Source organism: Gymnodraco acuticeps, unplaced genomic scaffold (genome assembly GCF_902827175.1).
Source record: "Gymnodraco acuticeps unplaced genomic scaffold, fGymAcu1.1, whole genome shotgun sequence".
NCBI classification, from domain to species: Eukaryota; Metazoa; Chordata; class Actinopteri; order Perciformes; family Bathydraconidae; genus Gymnodraco; species Gymnodraco acuticeps.
In genome coordinates, this window is record NW_022990054.1 from 1,155,708 (window position 1) to 1,177,375 (window position 21,668).

At 41.5% G+C, this 21,668-nt stretch overlaps 1 protein-coding gene across 5 annotated transcripts in view; it reads left to right on the forward strand.

Moving 5' to 3' along the window:
* brsk2a (BR serine/threonine kinase 2a) overlaps positions 1-21,668 on the forward strand; it is a 180,591-nt gene that overhangs the window by 141,161 nt on the left and 17,762 nt on the right. For 2 of the 5 annotated variants that reach the window (XM_034215950.1, XM_034215954.1), the window contains exons 6-13: positions 4,771-4,804; positions 4,923-4,991; positions 6,328-6,474; positions 14,221-14,252; positions 16,170-16,334; positions 17,526-17,623; positions 19,986-20,148; positions 20,653-20,718. In XM_034215950.1, coding sequence (XP_034071841.1) covers positions 4,771-4,804; positions 4,923-4,991; positions 6,328-6,474; positions 14,221-14,252; positions 16,170-16,334; positions 17,526-17,623; positions 19,986-20,148; positions 20,653-20,718 — 774 coding nt within the window. The remainder of the gene's footprint in view (positions 1-4,770; positions 4,805-4,922; positions 4,992-6,327; positions 6,475-14,220; positions 14,253-16,169; positions 16,335-17,525; positions 17,624-19,985; positions 20,149-20,652; positions 20,719-21,668) is intronic. The other 3 variants (XM_034215951.1, XM_034215952.1, XM_034215953.1) reach the window with 3 other exon arrangements.

The window sequence follows — 21,668 nt, forward strand, 5'->3', positions numbered from 1 at the left end:
TCCGAGTGCAGCGATGAGGAAGCTGCCATCCTTAACCAGTGTGCCTTTCTCGTGATTTACCAGTGTTTGTGCTGCCACGCACACAATGTTTCAAAAGTGGTTTCTATGTTGTCCTTTATTTGTGTATGTATTTGCGATAAGTGTGCATCTTTGCGCAATGCCGTTGGCCTTGCTGTTTGATATATATTGTGCCGCAGGCCCGCAGCGCGTGACGGTTTTGTGTGCCCTGCCATGAAAATCATATGCCCTCCCTTTAGATTTGTTCTGGCGCCGGGTCTGCCTCTATGTTAGATTATTTGATGGTGAGTGCTTTCGGGAGGATCTACTTGGATTAATTACTTTGGATGGACACACGACCGGTGAGGTGATGTTCCACAAAGTGGTTTCGTTTTTTAAGGAGCACAAGTTGGGATTGGATCGTATTAACATGCTTGTAACGGATGGGGCCCCTGCGATGTCGGGCCGAACACAGGGACTGTCCGCTAGGCTGGCAGATGTGGCTCCACAGCTGAGATCGCTGCATTGCCTCATCCACCAAAGCCTCATGTGCGCAAAACTGAGTGGTGAGTTAAAAAACACAATGGACTCTGTCATGGCGATTATTAACTTTATTCGTTGTAACTCCAGTTTACAGCACCGCCTTTTCCGCCAGATGTTGTCAGACATGTCAGCTCAATATAATGATTTGCTCATGCACAGTGCCATTAGATGGCTAAGCAAAGGAAACGTCTTGAAACGATTTTGTGAACTTAAGGAGGAGATCATGGCGTTTCTCCGCAATTCAAAACATAAAAAAGCCAACGCCTTTCTGTGTCTGATAGAGAATGATGAGTTTTACGCTGCTGTTTGCTTTTTGAGCAACATTTTCCAACATCTGAACCAACTCAATTTGGAGCTGCAGGGCAGAGATAAAATTGTTACACAACTTGTGGAGAGACTCCATGCGTTTAAAAAAAAGCTCACACTTTTTTTGGCGGATTTATGTTCAGGCAAAATGCTCCATTTTCCAACACTGCAGGTTTACAAATCACCGAGGTGATGACTGGATTTATGGACACATTGAAAACCAACTTTGCCACGAGGTTTGAACATTTCAGTCTCCCGACTGAAGTGATGAGATTTGTGAAGGACCCTTTCTCTGTGAATGTAGAGGGGGAGTTTGCACTGAAAGCAAAGGAGCTGATTGTGACATTAAATGAGGCGTCTTTACAACTTGAACTCATTGACATTCAGTCATCAGATGACCTGCGACAGTCATTTCAGCTGGCAGGTTCTGAAAAGTTCTGAACTCATGAAGTCAGCCACGAGAAATTCCCTCATTCAAGGGGTCTTGCACTTTTTGTCCTCACAATGTTCGGCTCGACTTACACCTGCAAATCGGCATTCTCACACATGAATGCCATAAAAACTAATAATCGCGCATCCCTCATCATCACTGTATGCGTATTGCCATGACAACGTATACTCCCGACTTCCCTGCTCTTGCTAAATCGAAAAAATGCCATTTCTCTCATTAGATGGCACATATCTGCCAAGTTGGTTGCATACAGTTATCACTATGTTAATCGAAAAAGGTTTGAGTTTTAAAAGGCTGTGTGTTGTGGTTTGGTAATTAATAAAAGTCTTTTGACAATTGTTTTTGCTTTTAATTAAGCAATTGATGTGGTATGGCTCACTTGTCTTTATTGTTATTATACCATAATGTGCACTGTTGTTTGTGTATGGCCCTAAATTGCTATTTTGTGTGAATTATTAGATCATTTAATCTAAATCTAATGATGTTGATGGTTATATTAGCTTCACATGTACTGAGTTCTGAACTTGCCATTTATAAAGGCCTTGGGGCTATGTTTGATTTAATTAAACAAAATATATGCACTCCACTATGCTGTTGTAGTCATTTAATTTAATTTCAAACCTTTATTTATGCAGGTGAATCCCATTGAGATCATTGATCTCTTTTTCAAGGGTGACCTGCTGTAGTATTTACTGTATCTGAAGCTCTTAATATGATTGCTCATATTTCAAGTCATTTTTTTCTCGGCCCCTTGCTTTGGATCATTTTCATCAACCGGCCCCCATTCCAAACTACTTGAATAGCCCTGGTCTAAACTAATCATTTGAAAAAGTGGGGGGGACTTGTCCCACCCTCATATAATGGCTGCGACGCCCATGGTTGTTACAGTAAATGAGACAGTACTGTATACTGTTAGAGACATGGTAATCTTATAGTTAAAAAGGCCCCACACTGCTAATATTCAGGATCATATTTGTATTTAGCGCCTCTATTGTTGTGACATGTTAACAAGCTTCAAAAAGGCCTTTATTCTTTTCATACTGCCTTTATACTGTATTTTCACCCTCTGTCTGCAACCCGAGCCCAGTCTGCTCTGATTGGTTAGTTGGCCGGCTCTGTTATGATTGGGCTTACGATAAGAGATATTCCACCCCTTAGCCTATCACGTACAAAGGTTTAGAGCGCTAGCCAATAGAAGCGCTATTGTTACATAGTAATGTCACTATGTCGATGGAGTGTACAAAGGACTACAATGGAGGCGTATCAGGCGGCGGTATGTGGAAGAGAAACTTCCTCTAGTCTGAACTTTGGGATTTAGGCCTTTTGAAGACCATTTACATGCACAAAAACCTGTATAACACAGGAAATGTAACTATATTTTATTATGGTGTCCTTAAAGATGTTTTGTTTTATATTAGATTTCTTGTTTTATATTTTATGTCTGCACCATGACATCAAGTCAATTTCCTCGTATGTGTGAACCTACCTGGCAATAAACCTGTTTCTGATTCTGAAATAACAGGAAAGGGAAAACCTAAAAAAAAGGCATAATAGGGCCTCTTTAATTGTGATGTTCTTTGGTCCAGATATCTCTCTGCAAACACTGACACTCATGAGCTGTAGATAAACTAGATAAAGACAGCTTTGCACACATCTTTATCATCTTAGTTTCCCCACTTCAGTCGTCTGCTCGCAAACAATCTCAGGTCACTAAACAAATGTGTTTCTGTCTTTATTCTGTTGGGGACTGCAGCAGAACTCTTTCCCACTGCACTGCGATTTGTTGCCCTCAGAATACCGCTGTTCTGTCTGTTAATGCTATTTATATGATGTTACTGGTGTTAGGTTGAGAGAGTCAATGAGCAAGAAAAGACTGATGTTGTGTCAACCCACGCACAACTGTTCTTCAGAAGACTGCATTTTTCACTCTGGTCAGAGGGAAGTGGCTCTTACGGCTCTCTATTTATCTTCAGTATCCCCATCTATAATCTGAACTTCTAGTGAGAGCAGCAAGGGCATTTGTTATCATCATATGAATTTCATGATGTATGGTGCTTTTATATGTGGCCAGAATTTAAATGTGGTAAGCTAGGATACATTTAAAGGAACTGTATTTACACCTCTAATTAAGTTACGCCATTAAATGCAGATACAGCACAACAGGAAGGAAGTTTCATGAATACTCATGGAGCCTGCGCCAAACGACTTCAAGAGTCCCATAGATAATGGATTTTAAGAGTATGCAGTGTGGAAGAGTTTAAAAGATGACATACTTGGACATATATAAAAAGTTAGCCATATAATTATGAGTTAAAGAAGAGTTTATCCAAGCAAATACTGTAGTTGATATGACTGACTGATTTAGTGTTTTAATATTGACCAATTAGGATTCAGCTCAGCTTCTTGTATTATAGTATGCACCTTCACACTGTGTTTGCCACCTTAAGCCCTGCAAATAATTAGTTTATATTCATGCTGGCTCCAGTTGTGGCTTGTGTGCAGTGGCACACACAAGGCTTAACTAGTGTAAATCTCAAGCTTGTTTTTCTTAGTTTTATTCTTCGCTCATCTGCATAATGCACTATGACACTTGCAATCAGGAGGGCTGTATTTGCATAGGCTGCTCGTGTTTGAGCTTCCTTGGTGACATGGCGGCAGTGTTTGTAATCGGTCGGTATTTTGACAGCCGCAGGAAGCCGCGCCGTCAGGGCCCGTATTCATGAGTACACAAGACAACAGCCGAGCTAATGGACGCCATGTTTACAGATTTCAGATAGTCTCTCATTAGAGCCAAATATCCTGGTGTTAGATTAGACTGAGCGAGAGGCGGAGGACGTATCATCAGGCTGAGAGGTTTGGGGGAGACAGGTGCCTGATTTGCTTTCTGTTTGCAGTCACTTGCATTTTGAACAAATTAGAGCTGCCCATAATCAGAGATACAAAGAAACATCCTGTAGCTGAAGTGGTATTTGATTTCAGATTGATGCTAAACCCTTACTATTCTCTGTTTTTATTTCAAGGGAAGTACTGTAAAAGTGCCACTGTGTATGCAAAGAATAATAATTCACTCCAGAGCCTCTCGTAACCGGTGGCTTATAAAGCAAATGTTGCAAGGTAGCTTCATAAATCTTCATACGTCATTGATGTGTCAATCTAGTCATTGGGTTTACTGTCAGCCCATCCAGGTGCAGTAAAGATTAGTGGGTCTGTTCACTGTCTGCTGTGAGAGGATGCCCTTGAGTGAGCAAGCAGGAGGACATCCAAACACCCTCAGGATGTCTGGACTCCTCGAGCACATCTTGATATACGCTCACTTGAGGCATTTATTATCTGTCTATATTGTTTAAATCAAATTGTATACAGTTGTGTATAACTTTGTTGTATGCTATTGTCATTTTATAACCCTGACTTACTTTCCAGGACAGCACACACTCTTAAATAACCTACTGCTACTTTCTCTTACTTCCTATCAGATCTCCACACTACGCCTGTCCAGAAGTCATCAGGGTGAGTCATTTTTCACTGAATCATCTTTTTTTTGCTTTTTCATCATTGCGTGTCATCTTATTTCAGCTCATCCTATCACACTGCCCTCACCCGCTAACAAACACTCTCTGGCCCTCAGGGAGAGAAGTATGATGGGAGGAAAGCAGACGTCTGGAGCTGTGGGGTCATCCTTTTTGCCCTGTTGGTGGTGAGTGTTTTTTGTACTAACTGATCCTGATTAGACTGACATACGAGTTAAAATTCTCCAGAGAAAAATGGCATAATACAATTTAATCATTAAGTGTTGCCTCCAGCTCATAGCCAGACAGTATGTCCAGCCTTTCTAGCAGCTGTAATGGATCCAAAGTAGAAAGCAAGTGAGCCCCGTGACAGGATTTTCCCAGCTTTGCACTAATGCTGTTGACTCAAGGTTGACCTTAATGGTGTGAGTGCCACAGAGCCCCAAACTAAAAAGTTATCCTCAAGCTAAAATAATTGCGTAACAAGGATCAGAGAGCAGAGGCATCTTTTTATTTATTTTACCCTGTATCCATAATCATGTATTTTCTCAAGCTACATTATGACTGCAGTTCTCCCGCCATGCAGCCCTGAAGCTTTGTTTCATCAACAGCTGTACTGTAGTTCCTACACGCTCCTGCCCAATGAATAATTCATACAACCAAATTGAAAGAAGAGAGCCCAAAATAAATACCAACACTGACATGGCAGCTTTTGGCCACAGGCCCTGTGTATTTGTCTTTGTTTTTTGCCTCTTTCTCCCTCCCGACAGTCTTCCTGATGTTTTTTCACCGTTGTCTCCGTTATGACCGTACTTTTCTCGCACAAAACAAAAGTTTCTCCCAACACTGTTTGACTGCAGATGAATTGTCTTCTTCCTGTTTGGTCCTGTCGTCTGGCTGCGAGATAACCATTTGTCTGATTGTGGGAGACGTGCAGTAGTTAAGATGCGCCAAGATCATCTGTTACACAAGCCAGCCTTTTCCCCCTCTACCACTCTTCATTTCTCAGCCTTTCTTTCTGTCTTTCTCCCCCTTTTCCTCTTTCTCTCTCCCTCCATCTTGTCTAGTGTTTTTGAGGTTGTCATTCATCAAACAGCCACATCTGTGAGGTGTCAGCTCGCTCTGATAAATGACTCTGATGATACAATGCTAAATGAACAAGGTAAATGAGAAAGCTGGGTAATTATTAGAAAAGCCCCGTTTTCAGCTCGCTGCTGTTTATTATTTATTTGAGCTTCATGTCTGAGGGCAGAATGCTCTAATTGGAGAGCTGAAGGAGTTCAGAAAGTCAGCCTGTTCTGCTGGATTTCAGACTCAAAATGTGATTTTGTTTCTTCTGGCAAGCCTTGTTAGTCTTTTACAGTATATTCTCATTTTGTTCTGCCCTCAATCGGGTGAAGGCTTATTGTTTGGTCTTATCCTGCCATTAGAACTAGCGCACACTTTTTCCACCCTGCTTTCATTTGTACATCTTGACTTATTTTCCCTGTTATCACGCTCTGCTCCTTTCCTCCTTCTCTCCAGGGTGCCCTGCCGTTTGATGATGACAACCTGAGGAATCTGCTAGAGAAGGTGAAGCTGGGAGTGTTTCACATGCCACACTTCATCCCTCCAGACTGTCAGAACCTCCTCCGTGGCATGATTGAAGTGGATGCCACCAAAAGACTAACGGTCAGTTCAATAGAGAGAATGGATGATTTTATTTGGATATTTCAGCATGCTTTTGGCTTTTTGGTTGTTTTTCATGCCTTGAGCTTGACTCCTAGTCCAACTCATGGAGATCTTCATTCTACATATTGTAATGCTACAAATTGCAATGATATTTTAAATAAGAGCGTTCACCTATGTAGCACATCTGTTGTAAAAGTACTTGAACTGGCTAAATGGGATCAAAATGTGCAGCCTAAAGACTAGCATAATGTCTTCTGAAAATGTGAAGGCTTTTAAATGCAGTAAAGGGGGGTAACTGTATATAAAAGGTTTAAGAAGGAACATTACAGTCATTGTGATTGACAACCATGTAGCTGTGGGTGTAATTATTACATATATTGCTCAGGTTACCCTTACAGCCATGATAGCCTGCACATATTTCTGAATCATGAGCCTCTACAATCTTAAGCAGTATGTGCTATGGCACATGGTACTCATTGCACCTCCTTATGCAAAATTCATATAGTCCCCAACCTGAATGATATCTCCATTATATTTCATTTCTATGGTCCCCGGCTTCTATATACTTATGATGTTTAGAAACAGAAAAATACATTTAGATGATGTTCGAGACAGCATGAATGGGATACAAAAATAGAAACCCAGACATATCCAGTCTGCGTTTAGAGAGGAAGATCATTATTTTGCAGATTCTGAGCAAACTGGGAAAACCTGTAAGGCTTTAAGGAGAAAGCAAGATGGCAGGGATATGCATCCAAACTAAAGTGGCTAATATCAACTTGCTGCCAAGCCAACCGTTGTCTTTTTCTTTGTTTTGTTTTTTTGCTCCTCTGTGTTCTAAAAATGTTTGCCTCTCCTCATCCCCGATTCTGTTGGAGTTCCTCTTCAAGTGCAGGATGTGAATTCAGGAGAGGACTTCTGTTGTGCGCTCCCTCTGCACTGTTTAATGTACTCTACACAATACCACTCCCTTTCCACACAGCACCTGATCACCTTGAAAAGGTGGCTGGAGGATTGGGCGAGAACACAGGGATGTGAAGGGCAGAGAGTCAGGTTGAGGGGGGGGGGGGAGAGAAGTGGACAAAGGGAAATGTGAATAATGAAAGTGGCCAGAGATCTAAAAAAGTACACGCATCGCGCAAAGATGGTGCTGCCCTTTGTTCTCGTCCACCATTTCACATTCAGACGACATGCAGAGACTCAGACACACTCACACGTTACTCTGTTTCTGCTCACACATAATAGAAGCTCACATTTTCACCCACACGTATAATGTGACACCAGGCTCTCCAGGTGTCTCTGTGAATCAATGCAGCAAACAAAACAGTTTTCATGCAATTGCCTGTTAGCAAATGTAGTGACACAACCCTTAAGTGGATGCTGATGCTCCATGTCCCCAAACCTCAGCTATCTCTCGCAGTGTCTAATATACTTAACATAACAGAAATGAAAAAGAAAACAGAAAAAAAAAGAGATGCTTATTTGCATGAGAGTTGACATATCTAAGGCTCAGCCCTTCAGATAAGCAGCGCTGTGGAAATATGAACTTTAAAGACCCCACCTCTTTGGTATGCTGTATGTTCGCTGTATGCTTTAATTTTCTGTCCTCTCTGCCTGACGAGGACGGGTCACCCTGAGATCCCACAGATATGTCCAGCAGCCTCCAGCGCTGTTCTCGACAAAGGGTTACACACACACAGGCCAAGCTGCGGGAGTGAATATGCTACCTCTCCGCCCCCCCCCCCCCCCCCCTTCCGTTCACAAGGGCTCCAAACTGAGCTCTGGGGATGTGTTGTAACCTCGCAGAATGTCAAATAGCACCGTTAGTGTGAGCATTCTTGGAGTCTTGAGATAAGGCTGGGAATGACATCATAATGTCAGCCAAGGGATTATATTTCATAATGGTGTTGACAATAGTTTGTTAAATTTAAGACGATAATCAGACCACAACTACTGGCTGTGTTTCAGTATGTCTATTGTCACCTCTGTTAATTACATTTTGCCAGTAGATGCACACAAGTGCACACAAAGCTAAGGCCCCTCGGAGTCTTGAGAGGGAGGGCACGTCGCCGGGCTTAAGGGGCTTAGCCCAATAAAATCCTTTCTCTTCATTTCCTGTCTGTGTAGTCAGGGCCCCGGAGGCAAATGGGGCCAGCCACCTCAACACAGTCATCTCATCTTCAATATTAAAATGATGGCAGACACCCTGGGAAGATCTGCGTCCTCCCGATCCCGAGCTAATGAAGAGGATTGGCCATCTTATTATATTAAAGAGCAGTTCATCACAGTCATATAGGCTAATACATTCATAGGGATGGAGTGGCTGCTATGAAAATAAAGGAAAATGTTGTGTTTCAAAATGACACTGTATTGATATAAGTGAATTCCACCATAGTCTGAGGCTGCTACTCTGCATGTACAGCAGGGTTAGTTTATCCTCATTTGTGTGCTCTAACAAACTCTGTTTTTAACACATTAGAGCATCAAAACACTTTTTGAAATAATAGAAAAAGGAAGAAGTAGGTCAATAATGATCTACAAAGGTATCTTATCCACCAGCCTTCACTAGCTTATAGTACAGTATGGTTGTATTTTACCTATTTTTTGTGTTTTTTAAATGCTGTGTTTTCCCAAAATTACAAATGTCTATGGCATAATAAAGTGTATATATCAATCAACAGGTTTCTAAAAGTCTGGAGCCCAAGGAGGTGTAAAATAATTTACTTTGCAAGACAAAACTGAAATGTAAGCTCACTATAGCTATAGCTTAGAAAATTGCATTATGGGGCACTGAATTTGATGAATTTACTGTTTATAAGACACAAAGATACAAACACAAATTATACATGAATTAACCACCTCTTCAGCTGTTTTCCATCTCATTCCCAAAACAGACATTTCAGTTAGCGGCAGTTACAAGTGCTCCCAATGACCTTCCTCATGTCCCTTCCTGACCTATTAACCGGCAATATGATGCAGACATGCATACAAGTTTTAGTACAAATGATTATTGCAGTTCAAAAACATACCTGAAAGCACAACCTCACACCTAGCTAAAAGCAGTATTGCAGCAGCATCCCCCTCTGCCTGAGTGAAAGCAGCTGGAATTGGTACTGTCACATTTAAAGACTGATTGATGTGATACCACATTTCAAACCCCATCACTTTCAACCCTGCGTGTGATATCAGTCTCTTGCCTCCAGGCCCTCAATAAAGGTGTGAGTAAGAGTAGGTCTCCCACTGGCCTGTATCTGACAGGCAAGGTGTCTCTGTCAATACCATGACCTCTGTGGGAGCAGACGAGATGCTCCTAGAGTCAGAAACCGCAGCCTGACCTGCTCTGTGTCTGCACTAATATCACATGAAGGCACTCATCAGTGCTGAAACACAGGGGTAAATCCTCTGGGGTGCTGGAAACACTGAGACATTAATGGATACACATACCCAAGAACTATGCCACTGAATAAGTGACGGTAATTAGAGCTGCTATGTGTATCTCCTGTGGTTCCTCAACAACAGCATGGGCAAATTAAAAAGTCCCAACAGTGACATTGATCCTGTTTTCCTCTGTGGGCAGTTGAAACACTTCAGAGTCATTTGAACAGACATCTCCCTTTGTTGCCCTTTTGCTCAGTGTTTCTGTCTCTTTCTGCTTTTTCTTTGTTGGCAAACACAGTGTTGACAGTGCTGGTGACAGAGTGGCCGCATTAAAAGTGTGATGACAAGAGTAGTATTGAGAGAGCGAGTGTTTGTGTGAGTAAGAGAAAGGGATATTCTCTTAAGACCAGAGGCAGGGTCAGCAGTGTGTGAGGGAGATAATATTCTCTGTTTATGGCTCAGTGGTATCACCTCTCTCTCATACTCCTGCTGCACCTCTCTGTGCCTCGCTCTTTTCTCAATACGGTTTTCTCATTGGCAATATTAATATTTGAAGGCTTCATTATTTACTTCCATCTGGCGGTATTGTCCTATTTATGGGATTCGTTTTGTTTCATAAAGATAAAGCAACACTTTCTCAGAATCAAGCAAAACTAAAATTTCAAGAGAAAAAAAAACTGAGTCAAGAAAAATGTATTTAGTTTAAAAAATAAAACTATAAGTTGCAAACAAATCATTTGTGTAATCATGTAAACGATGTCTTTTTTCTTTGATTTAACATCTCTTTTTGTTTGCAGTTCTCTTTTTTCTTCTTTCTCAATGATCAGACTTTTGCTCTGGCTGCAGCTCTCTGGTTTGCGCTCCTTCATTTTTTGTTTTCGATTCTGACACAAACGTCCCAGGTGGGCGGGACTTTCAGGGGTGCGTCCCCATTGGCTACTCAGTTTTAAAGTGACAGCCCACGACATCACAGATCATACAGTACAATTCATGCAGCAAACTCCAGAGTCCACTCGGCCACGTTAGTGTCGGTGCCTCCTGGGGAGTTTTCATGAAAATATCGGACTCATCAAGGTTCAAGGTTCTTCATTGTCAAACTAACATAGCTACAGAGTAATTATGTCATTGAAAATCTTAGGTCACAGGCTTCTCCAACAATGCAACACAATAATACAGATAAGAAGACAATATTACAGTATATTATATTAAAAGTAATACAAAAAAGAAAAATTGTTTAAAAAAAGTGAGAAATCTTATGGATTGCTGTGCATTATACTTGTGTTGTGTAGTTTATACTTTATTCCAACTTTAAATATTTTAATACCTGAACACACTGCTGCTGTAAAATCATTTCCCAATTTGGGATCAATAAAGTGTCTGTCTATTTATTTATTGATAAAAAAAAACACATCTACAGTATGTATTTTCAAGCTAAAGGTGATGCACAATATAAACTGTATACTGTTATTTGTTCAAAGACATGTTACATTTCAAAAGCATATATTGCTATGTTTAGGACAAACAATTAAAGACTGCTTTAAATTAACAAATTCTACAATATAAAAGTGGCAGATTTGCTTTATTAAACAGACCAGACCTAGGTTGCATACCAACACAATTAGGAACATGCTCACATCTTACTATGTTGGTCTGAAGAGCTGAAGCATTCATACACAATGGATACAAACTGTGTTGTCTCTGTCTCTGACTCACCTCTACTCACCGCTGGGTCACCAGACCCTCCTTTCACCCACACACTGACCTCCTTTTCCCCTCTCTCTCCAAGTGAGGTTCTTACCCTCATTACCTCTGCCCGCCCTACCACCTGTCCTCTGGACCCAATCCCTTCAAACCTCCTTCAGACTATCGCTCCTGATATTCTACCGTTTCTCACCCATTTCATCAACACTTCTCTAACTTCTGGTCACTTTCCAAACAGTCTCAAGGAGGCAAGAGTAAACCCTCTCCTAAAGAAACCCACTCTCAACCCGTCTGATGTTATAAACTACAGGCCTGTCTCTCTCCTCCCGTTCCTGTCTAAAACACTTGAACGCGCTGTCTTTAAACAACTCTCCTGTTATCTCCATCAGAACAACCTTCTGGATCCGCACCAGTCTGGTTTCAAGGCAGGTCACTCCACAGAAACTGCCCTCCTTGCTGTCACTGAGGAACTGCACACTGCTAAAGCAGCCTCCCTCTCCTCTGTCATCATCCTTTTGGAACTGTCTGCTGCGTTCGACACAGTGAATCATCAGATCCTCCTTCGCACACTCTCCAAGAACTTGGAGTTTCAGGCTCTGCACTTTCCCTCCTCACCTCATACCTCAAAGACCGCACCTACAGGGTTACTTGGAGAGGGTCCGAGTCCGACCCTTGTCAATTAACTACAGGGGTCCCTCAGGGCTCTGTTCTTGGTCCCCTCCTCTTCTCCTTGTACACAAACTCGCTCGGATCAGTCATTAGCCCGCATGGTTTTTCATACCACTGCTACGCTGACGACACCCAATTAATTCTGTCCTTTCCCCGCTCAGAGACCCAGGTCGTCGCACGCATCTCTGCTTGTCTAGCTGACATCTCTCAGTGGATGTCTGATCATCACCTCAAGCTCAACCTTGACAAGACTGAACTGCTTTTCCTTCCGGGAAAAGATTGTCCCACTCTTGACCTAACAATCAACATTGGCACCTCTGTTGTTTCCCCGACTCAGACTGCAAGGAATCTGGGTGTGACCCTAGATAACAACCTGTCCTTCACTGCAAACATAGCTGCTACAACCCGCTGCTGCAGATACACGCTTTACAACATCAGGAAGATACGTCCCCAGCTGACCCAGAAAGCGACGCAGGTTCTGGTCCAGGCTCTCGTCATCTCACGCCTAGACTACTGCAACTCCCTCCTGGCTGGTCTACCTGCATGTGCCATCCGACCTCTGCAGCTCATCCAGAATGCAGCTGCTCGCCTGGTCTTCAACCTTCCTAAATTCTCCCACACCACGCCGCTCCTCCGCTCCCTTCACTGGCTTCAGATAACTGCTAGAATCCACTTCAAGACACTGGTACTTGCGTACCATGCTGCGAATGGATCTGGCCCTTCCTACATCCAGGACATGGTTAAACCGTACACCCCAGCACGTGTACTCCACTCTGCATCAACCAAACGGCTCGCTGCACCCTCGCTGCGAAGGGGACCCAAGTTCCCATCAGCAAAAACACGTGGGTTTGCTATCCTGGCTCCAAGATGGTGGAATGAGCTCCCCATTGACATCAGGACAGCAGATAGCTTACACACCTTCCGGCACAGACTGAAAACTCATCTCTTTCGACTCCACTTCGAGCGATAGAACTATTAACAAAGCACTTATATACTAATAAAGGGCTGGCTTATCTAAAGCCAGTTGAGTAGCACTTGAAATGTTTTTGCTCTATGAAGCCTGATGTACTTATATGATTCTGTTTTCTTCAAGTTTGTATTTTGTTGGTCGAACGCACTTATTGTAAGTCGCTTTGGATAAAAGCGTCAGCTAAATGCAATGTAATGTAATGTCTCATTCTATATCCTGTGAGAAAATGATATACATCTAGCATTAAAAATTCGACATACTATTCCTAGCCTGAGGAAGATATGAATAATCAACAGGTTTGAATGGAATCTCTTAACATTGTCATGTAGAATAAAGAAAAAAGAGTGATTATACAAATTACATTTATTGAAATTTGAACCAGAAGATGAAGTCTCAAAGAATGTTTTAAATAAAAGGACATAAAACTAAAAGGTGGATAATAATAAAATCTATTAAATGTATATGTAAAGACATTTGGTCAAATGAAAGTGATAACAGCAACACCCAGCGTGGATGAAGATGGTGCAGGTCTTTCTTCATGGCCCCCCTCTGTGGATCTGATGCTCTCCCCTCAGAGGAAGTGGGAAAACGGGATAAGACCAGTGGCGACTGGTCATTAGGGGCAGGTGGGGCACAGCGAGAGCAAAAGTCTGATCATTGAGAAAGAAGCAAAGAGAACTGCAAACAAAAATATATGTTAAAACAAAGAAAAAATACTTATAGTGTACATGATTACACAAATGATTTGTTTGCAACTTGTAGTTTTATTTTTTTAATTAAATACATTTCTCTTAAACTCTTAGTTTTGCGTGATTCTGAGAAAGTGTTGCTTTATCTTTATGAAACAAAACTAATCCCATACCTATTGTGCTTCCACTGAGCCAGTAAGTTCAGGGTTAACTGATATCAAGGGTTTCTACTGGGAAACTATTGAATGTTTTTGTTGCCTTTTAATACTTTTTTTTTAAGATGAAGGATGATAAAATGAATGTGTACTAATCTGCTGTTTCTTTTGATTGATTTTACAGTTAGAACAGATCCAGAAGCACACATGGTACATGTAAGTACTCTGTCTTTCCTTCCTTTACACACCCTCTACTCTTCTCCTTTCCTCTTTTAGCATATCCTGCCGGGGTTGTAGACCTGAGGGGAGCCGCCACATGATAAATGGCTTTGGTTTTCAGCCCTGTACACGGGAGTACATTTGAGCAGGTCATGGCTCCACTCTCAGGGATGTGGGGGTAAATTGGTAGTGCACGAAAGAGGACATGCAGCATATGGTCAACTGTACAGGCAGCAGGGGTGTTGGTGTTGGAAAATGAACCCACGTAACCTCAATGTACCCTTAATTTAATTTAGTGTGTACCTTTTTGACCATAAATCTTCTGAGAACATTAATGGTTCACATCATCGTAAATTATGTTCATTCACAGCGTTTTCTTAATGGGGAATCAAAAGCATTAATAAAGGGTTTAAGGATAACAAATGGTACACTTGACACACTATTGATGTCTTGTAGGCTGACAAGCATTAGCAGATTATCATAATCAGAAGTTGCAGCTTACATTTTAAAGAAAAATAAAGATATTTAAGATTCTTACACAACAAGAGCAACAATGAATCATGGCAGGAGGTTGTGAGTCCTGGAAGGGGATGAGTTATGGTTTCTGTCCTGTACTGAAAGATCATGTGAACAGACAGCGGTGGTGATAGAAAAAACAAAAGGAGAGAAGAAGAGCTTGGAGAGAAGACTAATCTAATGTGAGGTTTGTCAGTGAGGAAGTTGCCTGGCTGAATGAATGGAAAAATGAATGAATGGATAAGATATTCTCTTTCAAATGAGGCTGTGTGGGATGCAGCATATCTTTCCAAATCACCCAAACTATTTTCTTTTTCAAAAGAAACAACATAATAAGGCCATCCTGTTTGTATTTCTGTGTTAATAATGTGTGCAACCCAGGGAATCTTTCATGAAGAATTTTAGTTCTTTGTGTTCAGAGAGGTATCGATGTAACTTTATAGTCATTTTGGAGCGTTTTGTTCGTGGTGTTGTCAATTTGAATTACTCCTATGCTCGGTACTTTTCTAAAAGAGTTTTAACAAAAGTTCAACCTATTATTATTATTATTATTATTACATGTCACTTGTTAGACGCTTTTATCCAAAGCGACTTACATACATTCAGTACTGTGGACAATCCCCACAGGAGCAATTTGGGGCGAAGTGTCTTACTATGTAGCTAGTTTATTGCAGGGCTCTTCTAGTATAATGCCTTTGGTGGACCTAATACATGGGCAACTATATGTAGTTTTAAGTGGGAGACATGTTTGGTTCATGTAAGATGTGACCGTATTTATTGTTCACCTCCACACAATTGCAACAAAGTGAAACAAGGTTGTGTGGGACTGCAGATCCAGTTCCCAGCTTATAGAAAGGTGGAGGTGCTGTGAATGAGGTTTACGCTTCACTGGTCCCACCATAGGAAGGAAATTATAAATTGGCATTGGAAAGTAAAGTAGGGGGTGTATATGTATGCTATGTAGAATAGTTTGTGTGTTAGCAACTTTGTATATATCCTTTTTTTGAAACAGACATCTATAATGTTCTAGGAATCTTCCAAAAAATTGATGTCAGTGTGGATTAGCTTTACATTTTTACTCCCAAAGAGTGCAGTCCTCTCTGTACACTCCCTTTATACAAAGTGACAAAAGAGAGACATAGAGAAGTGACATAACTAGGAGAGTGTCTGGAAAGAAGGAGGGGATACTCTAAACTTGGAAAGCAAACTAAACGAAGAGGGAGAGATACAAAACGTGCGATGACTCAGCCTTTTGTCTGTGTCTCGGGAACATGATGACCCCGGTTCAACCGCTAAAGCTCACGTGGAGAATGGCTCAACATGATGCAAATGCTGTGGAAGTTTCAAAGTAATGGCTCAAAGTGTCCATATTTGTGATGTTATTGTTTGCATTCGCAGTGCGGGGAAGAACGAACCGGAGCCGGAGCAGCCTGTGCCGAGGAAGGTGACCATCCGCAGCCTGCCCTCTGCAGACGACATCGACCCAGACGTCCTGGACAGCATGCACTCCCTGGGCTGCTTCAGAGACAAGAACAAGCTGCTGAAAGACCTGCTGTCAGACGAGTGAGTGAATGGAGGGGCAACAGGGAGGGGTGGGAAAAAGCTGGGATGAAGGACAACAGTGGAATCGAGGTGTGGTTTAGTAAATAAAAAGGCTTGAGTAAGGAGAGAAAAAGCAGAAGATGTGAGGGAGGGAAAAGTGAGGCAATGAGAGGACGGCACTGCAATAAAAGGATGGATGTAGAGGGTATGTGTGGACAGAGAGCCTTGGTTTTTCCCATCTCTTATGAAATCCTGTGAGGCGGTCTGTTTAGATGTCAGAGGTTGTAGAGCACTTAACTGTTATCACACAGTGCTAACACCGCTTGCCACTGGATACATTCCCCAAAACTGATCCAGGAACAAGCCCCTGGGTCACATTGTTTATGTTCTGCTGCTAATGTTTTTGTCTCAGTTAAACTTGTGTTTGTGCTCTTGTTAATATGCATTTATGCTGAGAAAATTTGCCTTGCAGTGCTTTTTAAATAACTACAAGCATACAGATGTTGCCGTTTCACTTCGCCTGCTTTTTGATCTCCTTTTACTCTATTCTACATTTGCCTGGCCTCTTTAATTTAATACTAAATAAGCATTATTCTATCACTTCTCCCTCTCCACATCTCTTCTTTTGACTTCCTTCGGCATCCCATAATAGTGCTGGACTGGAGGAGAATGGGCTGCCTCTATCTCCCTTCCCCTGGTTCATTTTAGCTGAAGTTGCAGGTCCTTGTCTCTTTACCTCCTACTGCTTTCCAATCTGTCTTTATTACCGAGGGCCAGTCCCTGGGGCTTCTGCATACAGATTATTGGCCTAGAGATATTAGGCTTCCTGATTTACAGAGAAAGAAAAGGACAGACTCATAATGTTTTGATACTTTCATAGAATTACCAGTAGACCCTGGGAATGGAGATACATCCTTAAAATATATGCAGAATATTTTATGATGGCTTAATGAGCTGTAAAACCAAACTTTTCTTTTCACAGGAAGCTGTTTAATAACTGTTTCACAAGGAACCCAAAAAGATTAAAGCACATTAATCATAGTGAGGGATTTATCAGTTTAACGCCTTGGCTTTGAGCTCATGCAGACACATGCTGGTGTCTATGGATTCCTCAGAAAAATATACCCATATTTCAGTTTAAAATGACCTAGGTTTGTTTAAACCATTTCATTTATATGTTTCAGTACACATTGTGTTGTCTCCACTTTGCAGAGACAACCAAGAAAAGATGATCTACTTCCTGTTACTGGATCGAAAGGAAAGGTATCCCAGTCAGGAGGACCAGAACCTTCCACCTCGCAACGAGATAGGTGAGGCTCAGACAAAGATAAATATATGTATTGCGGCAGTAATATTCCAAATAAAGTGCCGCGAGGGAATAAACATTGTGGACGCGCAAAAACTCAGTCTTTCCAACACTATTCGTTTGACCTTTTATTTCCAAAGCAAACATTCAATAGTCCATATTATCCATATGCGTATATTCTTTTATGCGTGCATGCGTGCGGTCAACAAAAATGGTCCTTCTTCAGCTCACTCCCCCTCCATCTATCACAAAGTGCGCAGGTAAAAGCAACCGGATATAGCCACAAACGTCACCACACAAATCCAATGACACGCCCACCACCTATCCTCCTGGGACCCAGCCCATTGAAAATGTCCACTGTAGTGGACATTTTGTTAACCTGCATCTCCTTTTACTCTTTTGAGCTACTCTATCAATCCCTGATGTACGGTACAGAGGACATCCTGGTCTTTCCAGTGATATGTCATTGGTTAAAATTGCATGCTGGGAAGTTCCTCTTTCTTTTCATCCAAAATGGCTGGCATACGAAAAACTAAATTGTATAGAAGCAGGAGGAGAAGTCAAATATTGTTGAATAATTGTAATTTTTACCATGAAAATCATATATATTCTTGTTTATTAACATGTGAGGAACTATATAATTAGTTCTGAAAGCAATTAAATAATTTAAGTTTTCAAATAACAGCCCTTTTATAAATGTCCATTCTAGTGGACGTCAGGACTATCTTCATGGACTTTATGACTCAATATTGTTGCAGGAGACGGAACTGAAGCAGACATTTTCTGTACCAGAAAGTTCAGGAGGATTCAGATTTTGAGCTTTCACACCTGGGATAGAAGAGGGTCAAGAAGAAGGGGGGGAAAGATGCAGGAGGCCCCATGAGCGCACAGATACAGACATAGAGACAGATAGGGACGAGCTGGAAAGATATGGCCCTCTGTGGGCCAAGAGTAGCACATATGTCTTATTGTTGTTTTTATTTGAAGTGGAGCCATGAAAAATGAGAATTGCCTCAGGAATGCAAGCTTTGTTTCTTAGAGCATGGTCAAATGGAGACCACATCCATAAAACTAGTCAAGATGACCCCACAGCCCGTGCCGACTGGGGCCAATGAGGTACTTTCCCAGTACATTGACTACAGGTCTTTGAAGATCTGGAAAGATTCACCAAAAACCAAATCAGTTTTTTATTGACCAAATAAACAGCAATGTTCAGATCAATTACTTATTTATGTTTTAAATAAAGGTGAATGTATTATTGTATTAATATCACTCTATAACCATAATACGTTACATAGTCCATCTGTTAATTTTGGCTGTCTTTTCAAACTAATATGGTCCCGACGTCCTCTACAGTGGACATACTGTAACATTTTAAAATAAAATAAAATAAAAAAAGTCTAAATTGCAAGATGTTTTTTTAACCCTAAATAGGTAGGAAATCACAAAAAAAAGGAAATTGGAAGACACTTTTTTTCCTCGGGAGGCTTGACTCAAAAACATGTACCGTAACAAACACAGAAAAATACTTCATATGTGGCTCCTACAATATGCTACATAATAGATTGTGATAAAAACAAAAACAAGTAAATAAAAGAGCACAGGAGGGGATAATTGAATTAAATCTGTAAACACAGAGTGTCTGGACATTACCTCTATGTGAATGGCTTTTCATCTTATATACAGAATTTTGCACACACTAAACAAACTTATTTAGACAATACAAAGTCCTTTATGAAGGTAACTCGTCGTGAATGCTGTTAGTGCCTGAACCACTCTGCGGTGATTTCTTCACTGAATTGGATCAGCTCCGGTAGTGTTGGATTGGCTCTCCAGTAGAAAAAAAGCTCTCTGTTTATTGAATATAGACACTCTTCTCAGTGAAATATAGTAACAGAAATAGAATGTGTCAAGGAGCCAAGTTTGAAAAGCTGTCAGCTGCGACTGCTTTGGTTGAAATATTAACTCATCAAAAAAAGGTATTCTTCCATTCGAACGCAGCACAGATTTCCACCCACAGAAAATCTGAGCAGAAATAGAGATGCTCTAGACTTCTGCCATGGATCTTTTCTGACGACAAGAGCTCTGCATACGAGTGGTATGTGCAAACGTATATTTGCTGCGAGATAGCGACATTTTGATTAATAGAGTCCCTCTTCAGTGAATGTGATAGTCAATACACCCGGCATTACTTCAAGGTCTGTGAGGAAACCAATACTTATTCACTGTTAGTTAAAATGTCAATGTGATCAGTGCTTTACATCGCTCAAATACTTGCACACAAATGCACAAAGCAGCTGTGGAAATACGGGCGTTAATGTGCAGAGGTGCATTGTGTTGATTCCGAATCCATCTATTTTCCACAGATCCCCCAAAGAAGCGGGTGGACTCTCCCATGTTGAACCGTCATGGCAAGCGGAGACCAGAGAGGAAGTCCATGGAGGTCCTCAGTGTCACCGACGGGGGCTCGCCTGTACCGGCAAGGAGGGCCATCGACATGACACAGCACGGACAGAGGTACGCCTGGAGGTGAAGTGAAAAACCAGAAAAATCTATACAATTTGAAAATGGACTAATGGAAATAGATGTGTGTGTGTGTGTGTGTGTGTGTGTGTGTGTGTGTGTGTGTGTGTGTGTGTGTGTGTGTGGCCTAGCATTACTATACTTGTGGGGACCTAAATCTGTTTACACAGTCACGTGTGGGGACTCGCCTCCCTTATGGGGACAAATTGGAGGTCCCCATGAGGGGAATCATTAATTTTAGGGTGAAGAGTTGGTTAGGTTTAGAGTTAGGTTAAGGGTTAGGGTTAGGCATGTGTTGGTTATGGTTAAGGTTAGGATAAGTCTCCAGGAAATGCATGTAAGTCAATGTAATGTCCCCTGAAGTGATGTATACATGGTGTGTGTGTGTGTGTTCGTGCAGCCTAGTGGTGTTTTAGCAGGTCTGACAGAGGGTCTGTCTCTGGTGGGTTATATCTTTGTGGATAAACAGAGACTGACACTCTGCTCGCTTTTTCTCCTGTCCCTCTGTAGTAAATCAGTGTACAGTAAAAGCTTGGAAATTCGTGATGGCGGTACAAAATGCAGCAATGACGAAAGGTATTCACTTGCTCCTCACACATTACCTCCTCTTGCTCTGTGTTTAGACCCATTATTCAAAGAAAAGCTCCATAGCTGAAGAAAGATGCAGTGGTGTTTTCTGTTGAAAGGATGCTTTGTTTTTAATGGTGATGATATTTGTGGCTGCTTATGTTTATTAAAAGCTATAATTCTTCTGAAAAAAGGAAGAAGCTGGGGCTAACTGTTTGGGCATGGCAGTTCCTAAACTCTTTTAATAACTTAATTTGCAAATTTGCAATTCAGATCCTTAAAATATACATCCCCCGTTCTCCGATGTGAGCTCAGTTCTATCTTCTTCTTATAATCTGAATGCATTGATAATCAGTTCTCTCAAACTGTGTCCCACTTTCTCCAGATGCAGAACGTTTTTCCATTTCTCTATTTTAGAAATGTTCACATCCAGCCACACCCCCACGAGGCACAGCGTACTGATTCAAAATCTATCTCCCATCTTATTTCAACAAGCAATATATCATCACACGACACATTTCTGCTCAGAGGCAGTGACATTTGTGACAGCGGGGAAGATTGAATCTGAGGGGGTGATAACTTCATCTGCCTAATGATACGCAGATTGGCAGAGCGCTGGGAAAGATTCCAGAGGTATGGGTCATAAATGCAGAGGCAGCGACTGCATACATAAAATAGATTAAAAAATATATAATTATTAATTGGAATGTTCAACCAAATGTCATATCTATTCATTATTCCTCTCCATAGTGCTTTGCCAATGACAACATTTCCTTGCCTCACTTCGCTGGGGAAGCCACTTCAGAAGTTTTAAATCCACTTCAAGAGCTCCCACCTCCAAACACTTCTCTTTAATTATTTCTGTCCTCTGGTGCCTCTGAATTTCACTTTAACATTCATCTTCTCGTGTTTCATTGCCTCCACTCCGCTCCCGCATCCCTTCAGGCCATCCAAGTCTT